The sequence below is a fragment of the Centruroides sculpturatus genome, unplaced genomic scaffold (assembly GCF_000671375.1).
Source record: "Centruroides sculpturatus isolate CEXI.00-Female unplaced genomic scaffold, Cexi_2.0 scaffold1507, whole genome shotgun sequence".
In the NCBI taxonomy this organism is placed as follows: domain Eukaryota; kingdom Metazoa; phylum Arthropoda; class Arachnida; order Scorpiones; family Buthidae; genus Centruroides; species Centruroides sculpturatus.
This window is the reverse complement of record NW_019385788.1, coordinates 16,312-39,964: the sequence shown is the minus strand read 5'-3', so window position 1 is coordinate 39,964 and position 23,653 is coordinate 16,312. Positions and strand designations below refer to the sequence as shown.

The 23,653-nt window shown below is 28.4% G+C and overlaps 1 protein-coding gene across 1 annotated transcript in view; it reads left to right on the top strand.

The window, feature by feature from the left end:
• The first annotated feature begins 3,123 nt into the window (after positions 1 to 3,123).
• The window catches only part of LOC111642145 (patched domain-containing protein 3-like), a 25,916-nt gene continuing 5,386 nt past the window's right edge, over positions 3,124 to 23,653 (top strand). The window contains exons 1-3 of the mRNA XM_023388422.1: positions 3,124 to 3,351; positions 3,436 to 3,561; positions 22,986 to 23,067. Of these exons, the coding sequence (XP_023244190.1) occupies positions 3,124 to 3,351; positions 3,436 to 3,561; positions 22,986 to 23,067 (436 nt within the window). The remainder of the gene's footprint in view (positions 3,352 to 3,435; positions 3,562 to 22,985; positions 23,068 to 23,653) is intronic.

The window sequence follows — 23,653 nt, the reverse complement described above, 5'->3', positions numbered from 1 at the left end:
AATACAAACTCCTTGTTCGGTTTCGAGACTTACCCCTGTATAGAATCTACAGAATTTATAAAATGGCAAAGCAACTATGTTTTTTCAAGTTTTCTAATAAGTTTCTCTGCGTGGAGGCAGGTTTTTTCATTAGACGTAATGCATTTTATGTTTGTTGCCAGTAATAAAGAGTGTCCGTTAAAAAAAATAAATTGCAATACGTTACACAGGTTCTACCAGGAAAAGAGAGCCTGAGTCAGCAGTCTAGTCAATTTGATAATAAATACTTACTCGGGAATCGTATTTCTCCCTGACTTCACATTCCTGGATTCTATACAAGAGCATACAGTTGTCCTTGATGAACTAATCACCAGTAAGTCTAATTTGGCTGTAAATTGTTTTATAATCAACATATTTATTACAACAATAATATAATCAAAATGTGAAAATACTGTATTGCAAGTAGAAATACAAAGACTATTTAAAACTTTCTGAACGAACAAAATTTATAATGATGTAATAAACGCTTTAATAAAATTATTTACGATCAAATTAAACTAAGAAAATGATCAATATTTATCATTAATTTTTATACCTAAATTTATGATNCTGTTAAAAAAATAATAATAATCATGTTTAAAATTGTCGGAACTTCAAAATATAATGATTTTAATTAAATTTAAATTCGTATTAAAATTTTAATAAAATTCCACTCCATATTTTCTAATTTTAAAATTCTTCATCAACCTTTTCCCCTTTCTTACTCCTTTAATAATCCTGTTTATGGTTTAAAATCTAGAACACTGTACGTGGGTCCCTAATTCAAATTGAAGCCCAGGCCCAATTTGAATTAGGGGCCCCACGAACAGTGTTGAATTCAGACTTTTTACTTCGGGGAAATGTCTTCGGGCGATATCTTTTTATAAAAGATTAGTTTGGAGGCCCCTATTAGTGAGGCCCCAGGCAATTACCCCTTTTGCTCATAGGATAAAGCACTGATAATTTATATCACTATTAAATTCTTAATTATTTAATATTATTTTAATTTTTTTTCATATTCTTAAATGGGAACGTTAAATAAAGCTCCATATAAACAAAATTAATTGTTAATTAAATTGATCTATAATTAAAACTTAAACGTATTTCTAATTGATATTATTACGTATTTACAAGTTAAGTTTTTCTTTAGTTAATTAATAAATAAAACTTCTTTGTAAATTCTTTATGTATTTATTATTATTATTATTTTCTAAACGATCACATTCTTTTTTGACGTTTTATCATTTTCTTTACGGTATCCATCTGCCATGTTTTGTCAGTTTTTCTTTTTTTTCTGCACAGAAACTTCTTCTATACATTAAAAAAGATCTTCGACCTTCTTATTCGTCTTCTTCTCACAGAATTCACTAGTTCCTTCCAGCAAAAATTTTGGCTGAGTACACTAAACTCACTTGGAATATAACCTAAGTATATTCCTCCTTTTTTATTTATTTATTATTTTTACATTCTCAGCTGTTATTTATATATATATATGTAACAGAAGGAAAGTATGGCGAAGGTCCAAAAAAAAAATGACCACCCTTAAGATTTTTAATAACTCCTGTGCCTTTTGTCGAATTTTGGTGGTTAAAAGTCGAGAGAATGAAGAGCTAGAAGGAATCACGCGTATCGTATCTCGAGTGGTGTCGGAATTAATAATGATTTTACTCGTTATTAACGTTTACAATTCTTATGAAACTTTCAACTTAGAAGCCGGGAAAGTCATGCAACTCGTTGCTGGAATTTTTATTATTATATTAACAGAGAAATAATATCGTTTTCTTTACGTTTCTGCCTTGGAATTAATATCTTTTAGTTTTATTGGAATCAACTTTCTTGCAAATTGTACCTAGTTAACTTTTTTAAAGTTTAAAATATAATGTAAACTAATTATCGTAGTGTTTATGCTAATGAAGACCATATTACTTTACTGGTTAATTTTTTGTTTTACTTTTTTTTCTTTATGTTTTGTCTCATCTTGTATAATCAATGTCCTAAATGGTCGCTGACCTGTTCTATCTTACTTTTTATTTATTTATTTATTTTTTAAACCTCGTCTTTCACTGGTGCGTTGGCGTTATCTAAAGATTTTTCTTCTGTGTGTGTGTGTGTATGTCTGTTTTATCTTTCTCTGGAAACTATTGCACTTTCTATTTATCGAGATTGTTTTGATGTTCCTTCGTCAATATTGAAAATTAATCCAATTGAAAAGTATTTTTTCTTTTTGTTTTCACTTTTTTTACTGATAAATTCTGCATATTTTAAATTACTTATATTTCTTTTTCCTATGGTAATTTCTCTCAATTTCTTTAAGAATTTCATCCGTGAATCTTGTAACTTGCTTCGTAGTTCGCATTGAGATATTTAAATAAGGAAAAAGGGAGGGAAAAAATGAAACACCAACGAATTTTGGTGAAAGAAGTTAAAAATCTTAAGAATTTTTTCCTTTTATTTTTGTTAAAAATATAATAAGATATTCCGAATTACTGAACTTAATTCTTTTACTTGAACGTTTTGCATTCATTTTCGCTTTTATGTTTCCTGATAAGTGTTTTAAAAAGAGTAAGCGATAAATTCATAAACTAATTTCTCGTTAAGTTTAATATCAAAAGTATTTTCTTTTATTATTTATTTAAATAGGAAGTCGATTTTACTGCAATTGGTCTGGCAGTCACTCCTCTGCGCTACCAGTTTATGAAGTATTCATCAGTATTCGGCTTTCAATCGATCGGATTTGTGATCAAAACTCCATCAGTAATTTCAGACTTGAATTCAATTACAAAGCCTTTCTCATTGAAGGTAAGTAACGTCCAAGTTAAATTAATTTGAAAATAAATGCGTGATATCTGTGACATCTGCAGATATGGATCGCTTCATTGCTGGCCATTCTTCTATTCGGATTTATATTACACAAAGTGATGGAGAGAGATTTCATAAGAGAAAAAACAAAAATACGTTGGTCTCGATATAAAATATATTGGGAATTATTTTCCACTCTTACGTACCAAGGTAAAATTTATTTAACTGAAATTAGTTATGTTATAATAGTTTCTACGATGTAATGTGAGATGGTCATTAAAATTGACATTTACTACAATTATAGGAATGAATCTGAAAGCAGTAAAGCGATTTTCATCAAGATTCATGATAGGCATTTGGTGGCTGTCGATTATTGTGTTAGCATCCTGCTATGGCGGAACGTTAATGTCTTACATGACATATCCTTTAACAGAATTTTATCCCAGAAATTTTAAGGAACTGGCAGAATCTGTTCAGAAGAATAAATATGCATGTGGAACATCAGCAGGAAATATCATTTGGACCGATATGCTTGTAAATACGGTGTTTCGTATATTATATATATATATTTCCTTAAAGATATTTTAATAATTGTATCGTTCTTGTTGTATTTTTTAGCACTCGAAATCAGAAAATACCAAAATATTAAAAGATCATATTTCATCAAGTAACAACTTTATACGTCTGCCATATGCATTGGATCGAGTACAAGAAGGACGTTTCGCTTATATATTGCATCATTATGTAATAAAAAGTTTTATCAAGAAAGAAAACAAACATAAATATATGTTTTCGAAAGATTCTCTGTTTATGCACCTTCTTGCTCTTCCTATGAGAAAAGGATTTCCATTTGAAAAAAACATAACTACAATGTAAGAACAATTAGTTTATTTAATTAACTCCATTTTTTAATAACAACTCAACCTTTATTTTTTTATACAGTGTAACTCGTATTTTTGAAGCAGGAATTGCTCAAAGAATATTTCCTTCGGATGATTTGGAGTTGCCAAAATCTTCGGAATTCCGAGCTTTGACATTAAATAATTTTTTAAGTGCTTTAGTACTACTCGTAATTGGCTATCTGTTATCAATTGTTTGCTTTGTGGTTGAAATTATACATGCAAATTTTACTAGCATTATGAGAAAATTGTCTTATTAGCAAAAACGTCTTCGAATTTATAACTGAATTTCTGTTTTACTTGTTGTAGACATAGAAGAAAAGGAAATTGAAAATATATCCTTCACTCAATAAAAAATACAGTTATAAATTTATTTCATTACAAAAAGCTTTGCAAAAATATTAAGTTAATTTTTGCTTCTCTATGAATATGAATTTAATTTCATTATTAGATATATTTTATAAATTTTTTTGTATTTTATATTTGTTTATAAACTGTATTGTGGTTTTTATGTGTTTTTTCAGTATTACTGTACATTCTTGTTTTTATTTATAGTGTTTACTTGTGTGCATAAATATATATGTTATAAGTTCATAAAAAAACACACACACGCTCTGTTTTATGGGAAACATTAAGTATCATGCATCACATTTTCAAGGAAAAACAAAAAATAATGAATGAATTCTTGAGATTATTTTACTTCTGCATTTAGTGACATTATTTTCTTTTGACCACTCTTGCTATTATATGTAGATATTGCCCAAAATATTGTAACATGTTTTATTATTGGTTTGTGATATCATGAGTTACGTCTAATGTAATCAGAAAAAACTGTGTAAAGTAGGTGGTCGGTTAACCTATCACCCACTGTATGTTGTTTTCAATTGTCCTTAGATTGCACATTCTGACCATGCCAACCTTCGGGATGTATCTATGTATGGTATGCAAATATAAATAACGAGTTGAAACTATTTATTCTAAAGATATAGTCATTGTCATTTTATTAAATCATGCGTAAGTAACACTTGTGTGTTTTCGATTGAAAAATTGTAGCTTACATGAAATGTGGTTTACACTGTACTAAAAGGTTCACATAATTAAAAGTGTTTTTGATGTAAAAATAGTCGTAGTTCGGTTGTTATCAATACATCGCACTTACTTCATTGTATCTTAAGAAAACAATGGAAATAAAGGACTGGGTTTCCGTTCACAGTTTTCCTGGGAGGCATTTTTGGTTGCTGCATACATACCTATTGCATTTCGATTAAACCAAACTGACTGAAGCATTTCTGAAGTCTTAGATATGTACTCTACAACTTACAATCACTGCAATAGTTTTTTGGATATAGTGCACAGACAAAAAGCTTTTACACGTAGCTTTTTCAGACAGTGGTTCATACATTAATTTGAATGATCCTGATTCCGTTGGATAACAAGTAAATACCGAATTGTCTCATATGAGACACTGCAATCCATATGACTACAGTACATTCATTTCATTTATATGAGTAACAGTTTAGGCTAAGTTTACTTTTTTTTTTATTAATAAAAATCAACTGTTACTAACGTAAATTTGCATAATACATTAGAAACGTGCATAAGTAACACTTGTGTGTTTTCGATAAGAAAAATGTTGCTTACCATTTAAAATATAAAGAATCATTTTACCTTAATTTTTTTTGTAAAAACATTTTTATGAAAACTTTTGATGACAACAAAGATACTTTCCAGCACTACAACATGCAGTGTCATGTTTCGTTTATCTACAGTAGATTTCTATCCATCATATTCCAAGATGTAGAAAATATTTAAATTCCAAAGTTCTAAATCAGTCACGTTCTTTTTACATTGTCAAAACTGACATATACTATTTGACATGAAGAGATTTACATTCATCCTGATATGCTGCACTCTACAGTCACAAAGCATGATCACTTCTTTTATGTCTTTTTTATCGTGTCATATCTCGAGATTGTGGACAGATATTGTAAATAAACTCTCTGTACACACTGTAGTCATTTTCTTTGCTTTCCAAGGTCTATATAAGAAAAGCAGGACAGGCGTGACCTACTTCTTGAGCCACTATTTTCGGGATTTTCGAGTCTCATGTTTTAAGCAAACTTGTACGAGCAATCAGTTTTATACGACATTAATTAAACTAAAATTGCATAAATCCAGTGATTTCTAGTCAAAAATATAATAACAATTTCAGATGATTATGCAACCCCAATTTTATGTACAGTTTTAATCAAATAGTTAAAAAAAAACAATCATTTATATCCTTCGCTGTCGTGATTGAAATTAATTAAATAGGTGCTAAAACTGATGCAATTAAATATATAGGCACTTCGTAAAGTGATGCAATAACATCAAAAAAATTATAAAAAAATATAATAAAGAATATAATAATATAATATAACAAATTTATAATTATTTTTAAAGTATGATTGGTTATAAAATTAAGATAAAATTCAATAGTATTATTAATAAATGTTGTTAATGTAATGCTCATTTTATAATAAGTAATAGATCTGTAGATATATTTTTAATTTATAAATAGCTTTAAAAAATTCCAAAAATAAAATTTTAAATTAAATTATTTGACAGTAAACTGACAAATAATACTTGAATAGAATACAATGCATTTAAACAAAATATGAATATTTGTTTCCATAGCAATATAATGCTAAAATTTTCTTTTTTATAATTAAATAGTCAATTCTTTAATTAAATAAAACAAAAAAATATCAATTCAATGTTGTTTGTGCATAATTTTTTCTTTACATGTATTCATTAATAATAAAATTTAAAGTTTACTACTAAAAACTAATGTAAAAATATTAAGTTTTTCGCATTATATTTGATATATATAATGTGAAAAAAATATTAAATCATCACATTTTAAATCCACGCCACAGCGATATCAAATGCACAATTCAGCTAAATTATTTTTACTAGTACAGTAGAGCATCATTTATCCAAATCAATTGGGGACTGGGGTCGTTCGGATAACTTATTTTTCGGATAACCAATTATGTACAAAAAAATATATTAATTTATCCCCTGTTGAAATTTTTTTCCATTGCGTGTGTCGCTTTGTGTTGAATTTTCGTCGCCTAACGAAGACTATTGTATCGTTAAAAATTATTCTTTTATTTTGTACAGACAAAATAAATATATTGAAAAATATAAAAACAATAAAAAATTATACTTCAGAAGTTAATTTAGTATGAAAAACGTAAAATATTTGAGTTGCCAAAGACATAGCCAAAGATTACAGTGCCACAGCATTGGCGAAAATTTAAATTTGTTGACTGGAATTCCTTCGGATAACCGATATTCGGATAAATGACGCTCTACTGTATTCTGAAAATGGATGTACTAACACACAAGAATTTTAAAGGGTCCTGATCCTTACATTTTTTTCTCCAGAAAACACAATTTATGTTATTCAAATTAATTTTTAAAAACTAACAGCCAATCATATTTTCTTTAAAAACTAGCAACCAATCGTTTTTTAAAACTCCAATCGGATATTATCTACAGATGAAAAAAAAACTCAAATTGTTGATGGAGGCACATGTTTATCCCGTTACAATGAACAGAGAACAGTGTTTATCCTGTTAGGATGAGCAAAGAACACGACACGGGGTTGACACGACTTAGTTCACGGTACCGACTGTACAGAAGAGGGCGCATTTTTCAATAAATTTTGTAGTCATTGTTTTATCTTTTTTTAAATTCGATTTGTATTATTATTTTATATTAAATTCATATACAAATTAAATATAATCTATACTGTATTAGTCTTTATTTCGATATAATTCAATTTGCATCATTACTTTATATTAAATTCTTCTCGGGTCGGCACTTATATCTCAGAATGCATCGTTACTTTATGTTAAATTTATATACTAATTAATTTTTTAGTATATCCAACATCTTGATAGTAGTATACATTAGATACACTTGTATCTAATGTATACTACTATCAAGATGTTGTATACAGCATTTGAGCGACCTCAGTAAACGTGAAGTCTTTGGTGTGTACTGTTTTTTGCAAAAAGCTTCTAAAGTAATTAATGTATATATTACATCTGGCCTGTTGTATCTTGAACCCTAATTGTTTTCAAAATAAACATTTAATAAGACACTAAAATCAGCAATAATATAGTTGGATAAAATCAGTTACTTTTCTAACCAATAAAAGTAATTTCAGACATATGAGTTAAATTGTTGTGTACTTTAAATCCTAGGTTACGCGAGTTTAAAAATCATTCAAAAACAGTTCAATCACAAGTGTCTTTTTTATATCTATTCCCGATCGAAATATCTTGTCGATCCCTCTTCAGTCTACAGATTATAAAAGCGGTTTCGTACATTTACAGTTAAAATTTAGAACATAAACATAGAATCAATAAATACCAAATCTTATACAATTTTAAATATTTTTAAATTGGATAATATATGTGTTTGATTCTTGGTTATATTTTATTTTCTTAAAAAAATAAATATACCTATTTTTTCGTGTTTTTTTTTTCATTAAACCAGGCGAGTGTTGCTTCCCAGTAGGTGACGATCTCACCTACTAGGAAGCGACAATGTGGTTGAAGCTGTAGCACGCTAGCCTGTTTACTTTAATTAACAAAAAGATATATTATTTCTGAAATTTGTCTTGTCTGCTGAAAAGGTTGGTCACCCCTGATCTACATATAAAGATTATACCTAGAAAATAAGGTAATTGTTTATCAATTGTATTTAGACAAATTTCTGTGAGTGTCTTATAACTGAACCGATACTAATGTCTTTCAGCGATAATACTTGTTGTCAATTTTAAAATAATTACCGAAATAAGTTAATTGAATAATTTCCTTGATCCAACATTGTATATTTAGTATATTTAGGTTTTTTTGTGTCATTTTTCATTTTCTATTAAAATACATCGAAATTACATTTAAGCTTATATAAAGGTTTAAATTTTATTCTTGATATTCTATTATTAAACTCATCTGCCATTGTTATTCTGTAGTCAGAGTATGGAATATGAAGTAGTTTCCTTTTCAGAAAAACATTCTAAATTATGCAATGTAGAATTCCTAAAAAGAAAAGAACGTTATACATTTCTCTCAGGGTATATGAGTATTTAATTTGATTTTTATAATAAGAATTCTGTTGTCACTGATTAAATATAAATTCTTTTTCTTTCGCATTTATTCACTTTTCTTTATGTATCTTTTTATTTTTTTTATATTTAAATTTGCATTTAAGTTAAAGGATCCTCACTCAATGTTATGATAACTTCATTTTTGACTAATTATAATTACTTGGTTTTTATTCATTCATTATTATCTAAAATCAATTGTTTGGCTATTTTCGCTCTAGTGACTGTTATATTATTTTGTGTTAAAATTTTTCACACGATATTACATTCTGTAAAATAATATTTTGCTATTTTATCTGTTATTACTATTTTTCAATCTCTGTTTATATCTATGGTTTTAAAATTTTCCTTTAGTTAACTTTTTTTTTTCTTTTTTTTAATGTTAAGTAGGTTTAGTGCTTTATCTATTTCTGATGCCATTAAAGAATACTTGTTATACATCAAAACATTTAAAGATATCTCTACTCGTAACATATTTAGCATATTATCCCGAATTGTAATATTAGATTTATTTGAAATAAATTTAGTGTTCTATTCCATACAAGTATTTAAAGTTGTTTCCAAACAGTTTCTGTGGTTTAAGATTTTTTCCTACTCTGAGAGGTTCCATCTTCTATACTGTTTACGTTTTAGATTCTAAGGAATTTCTTACAGAAACTTTCTTATGTGAGTTACATTCAAACCTGTATCTGTTGTTATGTGGTAAATTGTAACCTAAATGTTAATTTTTTCATATTTATAACTACCAGTGCTATTTTTTTTTTGCATTTTAAGTAGTGACTTTTGTGTGGAATTGCTAAACATCTATTATTGATTGTTTTTGCTTGTTTACTGAAATCTTCTGATTGTCCTTCGATTAGTTATCATTTAACAACCTGTTGAAATTGTACTGCTCATCTAGTTTGTCTTATAGTAATCTTTTATCATCTGAGTGGTTTTTTTATAATTACAGTACAAGCTGTTTTTTTCATCACAATTATATCCATCACCCCAGTTACAAATAAAATTTCACAAATCACTGTTGACGAAACTGGTTGTGAAGTGTTAAAGAAAACCTTTTTCTTGAATGTAATAAATGAATTATATTCTTATTTAAGTTATTTCTAACAGAGAAATGGATTCTCTAATCAGTCATAAAATATTTTTTACAGCAGATTATTGACATTTGCAGTGGGTGGTGTTGGTCTGGGTCTATTACTTCTGCTGAAGAGAATATATAAATTTTTTTACGTTGATCCTCTATCTAAAATTACAAACAACCATCAATATGAATTCATGCAACTTCAGATAATGTATGTCAGGTTGAAATTTGACATGTCTACTTTTGCATTTTTCGACTCAACATTTAAAATAAAATACGAACGCATTTTTTAAACCATAAGTATTTTATACTGTTAAAAAAATAATTACGAATTCCGTGAAATTCATGGTGTATTTATACGGTGAGAATCGCTATTCATTTTTTACATTTTTATTATTATTTAACAGACTCGATGAGAATTAAGTTAAAGGTTTAAATATAATTTATTTCCCATTTTTGACTGTTTATTTGCCCTGGTATTTGAGTTTGATGTTGGTTTTTTTGTTCAAGGTGATATCATTCAACAAATTCTGACATTACTTCTTAAACTTTTTTACTTTATAACTCAAGTGTATAGTACAGTCGATCACCTATAACGCGGTAGATACGTTCCACTTTATAAGAATTTCGCGTTGTATGAATCCTTAAGTACATTAGCCAATCACAGCCCGGCACGTGTGCAGTTTACGGACTACGGCTGTTTGAAAGGTTTTCTTCCATAAAATTAATCGATTCTAGACTAATTCGACTCAACATTTCCAAAACAAGTATAATTTTTTGGGAATACTCTAAATAAACTACGCTATAAACAAAAAATTGTAGGATTACTTACCGAGTGTGCACAGTTCGACGACGCCATTGCTTAAGCTTATTTTCGTCGCGGAGCAGCGCAACAAACAGCGGGCGCGTTTTCATATAAGTTATTTTTCTGCGAAAGATTCGTTGAACTTTGGAAACATCATTAATAGAAATAATTTTTATGGCCTTTGAATAAGAAATGTATAAAATTACAGTACTGTATCAGGCTTACAGTATATACTGTATAGAAGATAGTAAACTCAACTTACCCGCCTAAACTCTCCGTAGCGTGTAAGTAGTTCGGGTGTTCGTCTACTATTGGTCCATATTCGACCAATCCTGTAGCAACAACGAGTTGGCGATGACGCTTTACCGCATTTTAGGAGTTTCTTTTATCGTCTTTGTACGAATACGGTTGTAATTTTTTCGCCGCGACATACGAATCTGCATTATATGAACCCGCGTTATAGGGGTCGACTGTAGTTGCTTGTATAGATTGAGTGAAGAAAAAAACGTTAGTTTAGTAAGTTTTTTTAAGAAAGAAAACATATCATACTGTTCTATGTTTAACTAAACATAAAAATAATTTTTCTTAATTTGAATTAAATACATTTTATATATATTAAAAGCGATTTTAAATAAAAATAATATATATCAATGAACCGTAATCCCAAACTCAGAAAAAAATGAAATAACTTTTCACACAAATTAGTAACACCTAGTTGAGTAGTTGTATTCAACTATATGTTAAAATATTTGTTCTAATAATTAAAAATGTATAGATCTAATGTTTTCCATGTGTTTGAATAATTTTACGAAAACAATATTTAAAATAAATAAATAAATACATACAATAGCTAATACTATTTTAAACTTACTGCAGTATTTTCTTCTTGTACGAGAAAATTACAGATCACTTAATAACTGATTTTTTAATTAGTTGTATCGAGTATTCAAACTTAGAGACAATGACGGAAAATTTAATAGCTTCGAAAATTATTTTCAAAACTTAAATTATGAATCGAAAGCAAATGTTTGTTAGTCATGACATGCTACACGATTAGATTAGTAAGATAAATTTCTGCATTTATTAATTAATTTATAATAACCTTCTAAAATTAGTAGAAATGCGTAGTGTTATAACGTATTCCCAAAGTAAAAAATAAATTGATATGCTTTATAACAAAACAAAAGGTGAAATACCGTCAATAGCCATGTCTAGAAAAACCGAGTGAATAGCTGTTACCTTCAAATTATGTAAAAACAACTTTATCAACATTTTTCAATGCAATCGCAGTAGGTAAAAATAATACTTTTTACTACAAATAGAATCATTCTGATTGTATGACTACGACTTCTTCTGTCAGACAGAACAGTGGATTTGCATTCAGGTAACCAATTGTAGAATCACTATTCCAAACACAATCGATCTGACATTTGCAGATTCAGGAAAAGACTATAATACTAAGAAATTAATTGAAGAAACGTTTCCTTTTAATACATCGAAATTTCTTGATCCGACAAGATTTACAAACATACCAAAATGTGTGTTTGTCAATTTTACACGGACAGGTGGTGAAGACATGCTCGAAAAGATGTGCCACTGGAAATAAGTCTGGAGGTTCAATTTATTAAAAATATAACAATTAACGATAAAAGTATAAAAATTGGATATTAAGATATTTGTGGACGTGTTGGAGAAAAATGTTTTGAAAAATTGATTAGAAAAATCTATCCTTTCTCTTTTCTCTATGTGCTTACTCTCCTCTTTTCTTTCATCTCTTCCTACTTTTCATTAACCGTTGTTTTTTGTCTTGTGTTAAAACAAAATGAAAAGTACAAGAAGAAATATTACACAAAAAAATAATTGTTTTCTATATATATTTTCTTACATGATTTGAAAAATATCTAAATAGTTTTCATTTACCTGTTTTGCTGATATATTTTGTTTATTAATTATTTAGCAGATAATTAGAATTACACAACATGATCTAAAAATTAACGAAACACGATTCTCAATTTTTTTCGAATAGAAATATTTTATGTATATTCTCAATGAATAACTTTTATTTTCAGAAGATATCGAACATTCTTCTACAGAAGTTGATATGTCAACTGATGAGCCAACAATGGCAAATTTTAAGGACAAGTTGTGAAAAATTCTATCTATAAATGTAATGAAGTTTAACACGATAACACTGCTTAAAAAGTTTCATTTTCACTGTTGTTGTTCTATGCAGTTTAGTCGAAGTGGAAGAACGAATCTCGAAAAGTGTCGAGGTATCTGTCCAAAATGGAAAGTCATGTTCAGATGATTAAGTTGTAGCCGGGTGAAAGGTCATTCTGAGTGGCTGTGTAACATTCGGTGGAAAGTCGAAATTCCTGCAAGAAGGCCTCGGTAAAAAAGCTTGTTTTGTTGATGGTTTTCCATCAGCAAAACAAGCTTTTTACCAAGGCGTTTTTCGAAGGACAGATTCTTACATTTTTTTGGACTTGTTTTTGTCGTTTTAGGTGAGCATGTCTCTACAGTCTTTTCCACATCTTCGGGGTATCGGCGCTCTAAATTAGTGTACTGCAATTTTTTATACTTGGACACACCCAGGACTTAACACCGCACAGCAAATGTTATTTCCCTTAAGAACGTATGATTTGATACTATTAATAAAATTACTTAATGCCACAAACATATTATTATTGTTACTAAACAGACATCAACACCTGTGAGCAAATTCATTTTACACATAATTTCTTAGAATATGTAAAAATGCTTGGCTTTTGATAAATTAACAATCATAACAGAGACATGGCGTCTTTTTGTTTTAGTCCTTTTTTGCTATGAAAGCCGTCTGACCTCGTGATCCTGGATTTTTACTGTTTACCACACCTTATTCATGCACATATCCGCAATTCTGAATAATTTGTCTGGTATCTCTAGATTTTATCCCGTTTCATATGGATGGGAATTATAGCCGCTTCATTTTATTCCGTTAACATTCTTTCCTGTCTTAAGATCTGCAGAATCATATTATAAATTGTCTTTGTAAGCTGCTGCTCATCATACTTTTTGAGCTGGGCGATGACAATGTTTGTTTCTGCAGTTTGTGGATATGGAGATTTTGTATGATAACCTGAACATTCCTCAGAGTAGGTGTTTTAAACTTCTGGTTAGACAATGTATTTTGGGCAATGTAGCTATAGTTGTAGGATGCGGATAGTTCGCAAGATCCTAGAAATATTCTTTTTATTACTTGTAAACTTCCTGTTCTTTATTTAATAAGCTTCCATAGAAATCGTTGATGACAAAGGGTTTTGGGCAATATGTGTTGTATAGAGTCTTGTTGTTCTTGAAGAAATTTTTTTCTTTCAGCTTCATATGCTTATTCTCTGCTTCCTCAAGCAAATTTAATAGAAACCTTCTTTTTCTGCTTTTTAATTGTCTTCTTAGAATGTTTTGAAGCTTCATTGTATTAATACTTGATGTGTAAATCTTCTGGGTTGTCCAGCCAATTCATTTTTTCTCTTTCGTTTGATTTACTACTTCTTCGGATATGGTTTTAAACCATGATTTTCTTGGACTGTACTCTATAATAAAGGTTTCTATGCCTACCTCTAAAATGGATTTATGCGTTGCCTTTAAGGCTAGGTCCATTTCCATCTCTTTAAACGTTTTCATTTCTAGAGCGTTTCCTATGTCTTCCTTGTACTGTAGCCTTGTATCATTCGCTTCCCGTTTCCATACATCGTATGACAAATGACAGTTTTGTTTCTTCTTTGTCATTACTCGGAGCTTCACTTTCATGCTGGCTCTCAACAGTAAGTGATCTGTTCCTTCTTCTTCCACATGGATTCTTCTACTGCATCACATTTGAAGCAAGTGAAAAAAGTATTTGTCAAGACTCAAATATTGAAAAAATATAACTAAGAGCAAAATCATTTGGCAACCCCAACTGAAACTGAAACTAATACTTTACAAAGAAAGAAGAGCTATAAATACACTAATGTCTGACTGTCTAGATGCAATGAAAGCATTATATATTTTTGTTGAAAGTAAGTACAGTAGAGCGTCGATTATTTGAATTAATCGGGGACTGGGGTTGTTCGGAAGATCGATGTTTCGGATAACCGATTATGTACGAAAAAATATATTAATTTATCTCATCTTGACATTTTTTCTCCGTTGCGTGTCGCTTCGCGTTGAATTTTCGTCGATGTTAAGCCTAACGAAGACTATTGTATCGTTAAAAATTATTTTTTTATTTTGTACAAACAAAATAAATATATTGAAAAATATAAAAACAATAAAAAATTATACTTGAGAAGTTAATTTAGTATCGAAAACGTAAAATATTTGAGTAGCTTAAGACGTAGCCAAAGATTGCAGCGCCACAGCACTGGCGAAAATTTAAATTTGCTGACTGGAATTCTTTCCAATGATTGACGTTTCGGATAATCGACGCTCTACTGTAATAAACTTTTTTTATTTTTAAATAAGAATATACACTGAATTTAAAAAAAATGTGTTATTTTTTGTAGTAACGAAATATACTTACACCAATGGATAAATAATTATTCAAGTATGTTAAATTTATAAAGGAAACAAATATAAGAGTTAATTATTATTTTTTGAGAGATATCAGCCGAATGCGTATAAAATTATAAAAGAAGGAAAATAACACATATCAAAACAGAAAATATTACATATCATATGAATGAATGATTTTGCTATTTATTGGTCTTTTGTTCCATTGTGTTTTGAATTACATAAAATGATGATAAATATCTTATTGTTTTCCGGGTTATCTAATCTTTAAAGTTCTTGAAAATAAATAATTTGAAATCAAAGTTTACGATACGAATTTAATTTATTACAGTATTAAATATGAATTAAGAATCGAACTTTTCTTTGTGATTTTCTTTCAAAATGTGGAATTTACGTGTTTGCTTGAGTCAGTAGACGTGTAAAGATTTTCAAAATTATACAACTGTTTCAAACCTGTGTTTTAAGTATTACGTGAACATTATTTTACTACACTGATAAATGAATGTATCTAAAATGATAAAGTATTATCTCCTGAAGATATCTTACAGTATTTATAAAAATACTTCGAAAATAAACAGCTGTAATTAAAATTAATCTATATGCCTCAATGTCCTTATTTTCTATTTGTTATATATTTTGTCTACAAGGACTTGCCCTATTAATAGGACGTATTACACTGATATTTTGGCTTTCGCGATCGATGAAAAAATGTTATTTAGGGAAACAAACACTTTTTATTGATCACCTTGTATTATACCTGTACAAACTTTCTTTGTGTTTCGGACCTTCGGGTCTTCCCTCAGGAACATTAAAAAACATAGTGCTAAAATAAATTGATAAAAGTTAAAATAATATATAACAAATTTTCCATTGATATGTAAATGAATACACCGAAAAAATGCTTATTATAGTACAGAAATATGCCTTGCAGCTGCATACAGTAAATTGCTTCTTCTTTCTTTGGACGACACATTTTTATATAAAGTCTATGACACAGTTAGGTACTGTATACTCCGATTAGCTTGGTTTCGATCGCTAGGCGACATTATAGAATGGCTGATACGTGCGCGGAGAAAAAAATGCCTTCCGGTCGGACTTTCATTGTAAACTGGACCCTACTCAGGGGATATCAACGTGGAGAAAACCCGGAAAACTCCACGCTACTAGCCCGTCCTAGCGCGGCACGAAACCATGACGAAACTACCCAGTGTTCAGTGTGTCCCAGTGTCAAAGTGCGGGGATAAAAACCGCTTGGCCACTGGTATACGCATCTGCTTTTTCACTTAGTATGCACTTTTATAAAATCTGTATTTCACTTTTCATGTTATAGATGATACTGTTTCATAATTGGCGGATTTCTCTGTCCAAGTTATTGTTTATTCTGTTGCTTTGTCGTTTCATGTAAATATATTCGTATAAATGTCTTTTATAATTGTTTTCTTATTTTTTTTTCTTTATTTTTATCGTATCGAAAACAATTTCAATAATTTTTTATAACAATGTTCAGCTAATATATCGATAAAATTAACAATAAAAAATTTGTAAGTCATATATTATTGTCGTGAAAATTTATTATATATTATTTTAATTTTTATAAATTTATTTTAGCACCACGTTTTTGTAAACCTGCTGAGAAGAGTCATGAAGGTCCGAAACCCGAAAGAAGTGCGTACAGGTATAATACAAGGTGATCAATAGACATTGTTTGTTACCCTGAAAACGATTTTCTCCTCGATTGCTAAAGCCAAAACACCAGTGTAATACGTCCTATTAATAGGTTATATCCTCATAACAAAATATATAACAAGTAACTGTGATTACAATTGCTACACCATAAATGCGGCATGCTACAATTACGAAATTTGCATAGAAAGTAAAACATGATGGGTGCTTTGTACTTGAAAATTACCTGTCAATTTGATCATTGTCTTCCTTTTATTATACTTAATATATGTAGTATCTGTGGGTGAAGCTAGGTAGTAACCATGTGTTACATTGCGTATGTAGACATTCGCTATTAAAATTATATATAAGACATATAATTTTTATTTACACCATCTAAAATATTTATTTATTTACTTATTAATAATACAGTCGATGACTCATAGACCATATGTGCTCTTTCCAGAACAACAATAAATAATATACTTTAAAAAACGTTAATTATAATAGAACAGAAATGATGATATAACAAACAAAACATTACTAAATAGATTTTTTTATCGTGTTACTCTTGTGTAAGTTCGTAATCCTAACGGAACACAAAATAATGTAATTTTAGAATAAACAATGTGTTTTTGAATCTACTGTAATATCGTTTTTATTTGTATATTTTCTATAAAAGCAATTGCAAACATGGCTGACATTATATCAGGATAAAACTACTTACTATCAAACCTGTTTTACTAGTTTAGGAATAAAGTTATAATTTATTTTACGTTTAAAACGCACCTATTCTATGTAGGAAAAATACAATAGTTATTAAACCTTATTTTTTTGAGGTACGCACAACTTCCTTTACCACCCACCCCTTTGACCTCTAACCAATAATCTATGACAGCATCAAGTCCCTTTATACAGAAACCTTCCTGCAAAATTTCAGAAATTTTTGACAAATAGCAGAAAAGTTATAATGCTTGAAAGAGCGTGAACAATTATTTCCCCCATAAGCTTACACACTAACATCATCCATACGTACTGAAATTAACTACTATTTTATTGCATTTCTTGATATTTTAAAGTCTTCTGAAGCCTATATATATATATCAATCTGGTGAGGGATGTTTCTTCTATTGTTTTTCCATACTTTCTTTTGTTGTAGCAGCAAGAGAGTAATAATAAACAATATAAAACTATAAAAAATAAATTACAAGGCTTATATAAGAAATATACTTGAATATAATTTTTAGCAAACTTAAAAAATTAATTATTTTATAATATTTTAAACGTAAATAGTATAGTAAAACACAATAGCAGTAATTAAAAGTAGAATTTATTAGTGTCATGACGATGACAATAAAATATAGCGTCCAACTGCGTATAGTATTATAAATAATAAACAAAAAAAAAACAATACAAAAATGACAACGAAAATTACTACATTACAATAAAAGATAACTCCATCATTATTATTGTAGTTATGACTTGTTTTGTTAGACGTTTCTTTAATTGTACTCTTACATGCAAGAAACAATAGAAAGTATCTATTATTTTCTGTTCTTCCTGTAAAAATTTTAACTTTTATTAAACTGAATATATTTATCAATGTTTTTAAAATTTGACTTTGTATTTAATTTATTATTTAATATCAATTAATTTTTTAATTTTGCTTACCATTTTCTATCAAAATATAAAATTAAAATACTGCATTTATTTATAAGTATGGAGCTTGAGAAATTACTGGTGTGTTGCATTTTTTCATTCTGTCCGTCCTGCATATATTTTTTTAAATTACTTAATCATTTAAATTATTTTAATTTATATCGTCGTAACGATTTGTACAATTATAATATTATATAACTCATGTATTTATTATCGTTATGATAATCAATCTACAGAAAGATTTACTTTGGTACTGTACGTTTCACATTACAACTGATTCAAACAAGACTAAAAGCATCAAGTGTCAATTATTTCTTTAGTGATAAGTGATCTGTCATCAAAAATACTATTGTAATAACCCCTTATTTACAGTACAATTAAGTAAGATTCTGACTCCATCGTTTTAAGTTTCTTAATTTATTCTTATACCATTGTACAGTCGACCCCCTATAACACAATTGATTTTTCCGTTTTATATGAATTCCATGTTGTACGAGTCACTTACATTTTACAAATACGTGAGCTGTCACAGCCCGGCACACGTATTTGTAAAATGTAAGTGACTCGTAAAACATGGAATTCATATAAAACGGAAAAATCAACAGTGTTATAGAGGGTCAACTTGTATTATTTTTGAAAATTTATTGTTGTAAACTAGATAATATATTCTAAAATTGTTTTACTGTTAAATAAATATAAACATGGTAATTTTTGATGATGATTGAAAAAAGCTATTTATCGTGAGTTTTAAAAATGCCGGATGAAAATATCGCGTGACCGTTGCAGAGAAAAAGTCTTTTTTTGTTTACGATGTAGAAAATTTTAATTCAATGATCGATTTTAAAATGTGATGAATATTTAAAACAGTATTATTTTTTTATATATAAATTTTAAAATACTAAAACAACGTTTTTCACGAGTATATTCGCATGCCTCATTAAAAATCAACTGAACAATTTATTCTACAGTTTTTTTTTATGTCGGAATTGTTTATAAACATATACTGCTATCTGTGGGTGAAGCTAGGTAGTAACCATGTGTTACATTGCGTATCTAGACATTCGCTATTAAAATTATATATAAGACATATAATTTTTATTTACACCATCTAAAATATTTATTTATTTACTTATTAATAATACAGTCGATGACTCATAGACCATATGTGCTCTTTCCAGAACAACAATAAATAATATACTTTAAAAAACGTTAATTATAATAGAACAGAAATGATGATATAACAAACAAAACATTACTAAATAGATTTTTTTATCGTGTTACTCTTGTGTAAGTTCGTAATCCTAACGGAACACAAAATAATGTAATTTTAGAATAAACAATGTGTTTTTGAATCTACTGTAATATCGTTTTTATTTGTATATTTTCTATAAAAGCAATTGCAAACATGGCTGACATTATATCAGGATAAAACTACTTACTATCAAACCTGTTTTACTAGTTTAGGAATAAAGTTATAATTTATTTTACGTTTAAAACGCACCTATTCTATGTAGGAAAAATACAATAGTTATTAAACCTTATTTTTTTGAGGTACGCACAACTTCCTTTACCACCCACCCCTTTGACCTCTAACCAATAATCTATGACAGCATCAAGTCCCTTTATACAGAAACCTTCCTGCAAAATTTCAGAAATTTTTGACAAATAGCAGAAAAGTTATAATGCTTGAAAGAGCGTGAACAATTATTTCCCCCATAAGCTTACACACTAACATCATCCATACGTACTGAAATTAACTACTATTTTATTGCATTTCTTGATATTTTAAAGTCTTCTGAAGCCTATATATATATATCAATCTGGTGAGGGATGTTTCTTCTATTGTTTTTCCATACTTTCTTTTGTTGTAGCAGCAAGAGAGTAATAATAAACAATATAAAACTATAAAAAATAAATTACAAGGCTTATATAAGAAATATACTTGAATATAATTTTTAGCAAACTTAAAAAATTAATTATTTTATAATATTTTAAACGTAAATAGTATAGTAAAACACAATAGCAGTAATTAAAAGTAGAATTTATTAGTGTCATGACGATGACAATAAAATATAGTGTCCAACTGCGTATAGTATTATAAATAATAAACAAAAAAAAAACAATACAAAAATGACAACGAAAATTACTACATTACAATAAAAGATAACTCCATCATTATTATTGTAGTTATGACTTGTTTTGTTAGACGTTTCTTTAATTGTACTCTTACATGCAAGAAACAATAGAAAGTATCTATTATTTTCTTTTCTTCCTGTAAAAATTTTAACTTTTATTAAACTGAATATATTTATCAATGCTTTTAAAATTTGACTTTGTATTTAATTTATTATTTAATATCAATTAATTTTTTAATTTTGCTTACCATTTTCTATCAAAATATAAAATTAAAATACTGCATTTATTTATAAGTATGGAGCTTGAGAAATTACTGGTGTGTTGCATTTTTTCATTCTGTCCGTCCTGCATATATTTTTTTAAATTACTTAATCATTTAAATTATTTTAATTTATATCGTCGTAAAGATTTGTACAATTATAATATTATATAACTCATGTATTTATTATCGTTATGATAATCAATCTACAGAAAGATTTACTTTGGTACTGTACGTTTCACATTACAACTGATTCAAACAAGACTAAAAGCATCAAGTGTCAATTATTTCTTTAGTGATAAGTGATCTGTCATCAAAAATACTATTGTAATAACCCCTTATTTACAGTACAATTAAGTAAGATTCTGACTCCATCGTTTTAAGTTTCATAATTTATTCTTATACCATTGTACAGTCGACCCCCTATAACACAATTGATTTTTCCGTTTTATATGAATTCCATGTTGTACGAGTCACTTACATTTTACAAATACGTGAGCTGTCACAGCCCGGCACACGTATTTGTAAAATGTAAGTGACTCGTAAAACATGGAATTCATATAAAACGGAAAAATCAACAGTGTTATAGAGGGTCAACTTGTATTATTTTTGAAAATTTATTGTTGTAAACTAGATAATATATTCTAAAATTGTTTTACTGTTAAATAAATATAAACATGGTAATTTTTGATGATGATTGAAAAAAGCTATTTATCGTGAGTTTTAAAAATGCCGGATGAAAATATCGCGTGACCGTTGCAGAGAAAAAGTCTTTTTTTGTTTACGATGTAGAAAATTTTAATTCAATGATCGATTTTAAAATGTGATGAATATTTAAAACAGTATTATTTTTTTATATATAAATTTTAAAATACTAAAACAACGTTTTTCACGAGTATATTCGCATGCCTCATTAAAAATCAACTGAACAATTTATTCTACAGTTTTTTTTATGTCTGAATTGTTTATAAACATATACTGCAAGTTTTCCTCGTAAACAATTTATAATTTCTTGCAACATTCATTTACTTTTCATATTAACAAGTCTATCATCTCAATCCTGTCCTGAAGATACAAAATTCATTTGCAAATCTGTTATCAATATATTAAATATAATAATTCTGTGGAAAATACAATTAACTTCGTTCATTCAACTTAAAGTTTGATAAGATATTTCGGACAATAAAAATAAACACCGAACTTACGGTAAGTTTTTATTTAAATTTGTCTTAAATACATTGAAATTCAAGTACATTTTCTTTTTAGGTTAAACGTAATTAATTCCAAAAACTTTTCAATTATCACAAAGCTATAATTTTAATTTAATTTGCTTGTTAGTTTAAAGCAAAGATCAATTGAAAATTCAAATATATCTGCAAAAATTCCTTTGAAATAACTAGGTTTTTATTAAAATTTTAAAGTATTTTTCACGTGTCGTGAAGGGAACGTTTGTTTTAGTTACGGCAACGCAACACTTATGTGATCTGCCTATGGAAACGCCTTTCGGGAGGTCTCTGTAAGGGAAATTGGCCCTTAATTAGGCGTTATTCACGTAGAGAAAACTCCACGTATTCACAGCCGGTTCGGGTGAGGCGCAAATCCACGATCGAACCGCCCAGTGTTCAGGATACGAAGACCGCTTGGCTACTAGTGGGGGTGAAGGTAATAATACTTTATTATGCTTACTTTACTACGTTGAGTATTTCACAGTTTATCTAGGATGAAGAGATTTTCAATTAGTTGTATGTAATTTAACTTCACGGTTAAAATACACAGGTTCATCTTTAGAACAATAATAATCGACAGATTTTATTCGTAATTGTTTTGCAAATCTGTCTCATATCCAAATTATAGAGGTTATTTCAGACTTTACTTATACACGAGTAGTTAAAAACTTAATAATATAAAGTTTTGTTATATTTACAATGAACATTGAGTAACATTTTTATAGTTTGCTGCAAATTTTGTTTCAGATTAAAATATCTGAATATAGAAATTCTACTCTGACTATTCATTTGACGTGCCTATTTGGAACACTTCAGGAGATCGTTCCAGGTATGTAATTTTATTACTAAATTTTTTTAATTAAATATAATGGCACCGTAGGCTTTTTTTATACATATAATCATAACTAAAAAATTACTATCGTTCTTAAGGTAGATGAGATTTAGAGAAAAATATTGGAGAATTACAAGCTTGTTTGAACGTAAATTCAAAATTTGTTATAAAAAATAATCGTGCTATATATGGAAAGTTTTATCCTCTATTTAAAAAACATTATGAAGCCCGAGGAATAAGTTCATATAAAGATATATAGTTTTAAAACATTGCTTAACTTTCAAGACAGTTGTAATAATAGATTAATTTAATTAATTTATTTATTTATTAACAATAGAAGTATTAACAATGGAAGTGTTAATAATGAAAGTACAGTAGAACCTCGAAAACTCGGCTCTCGATAACCCGGCACTCCGGATAACTCGGCCACACCCTGGCAGGGCAAAAAAATCCTTAGTTAATTAATTTTCATTATAGACAGCTTTATAAAAATATAAAAGCTCTCATAAAGTATTTTTCTGAGGTCTGTCTTATCAGGTAAATTACTGTACACAGTGTATTCATTAATTTTCATTTTCATGTA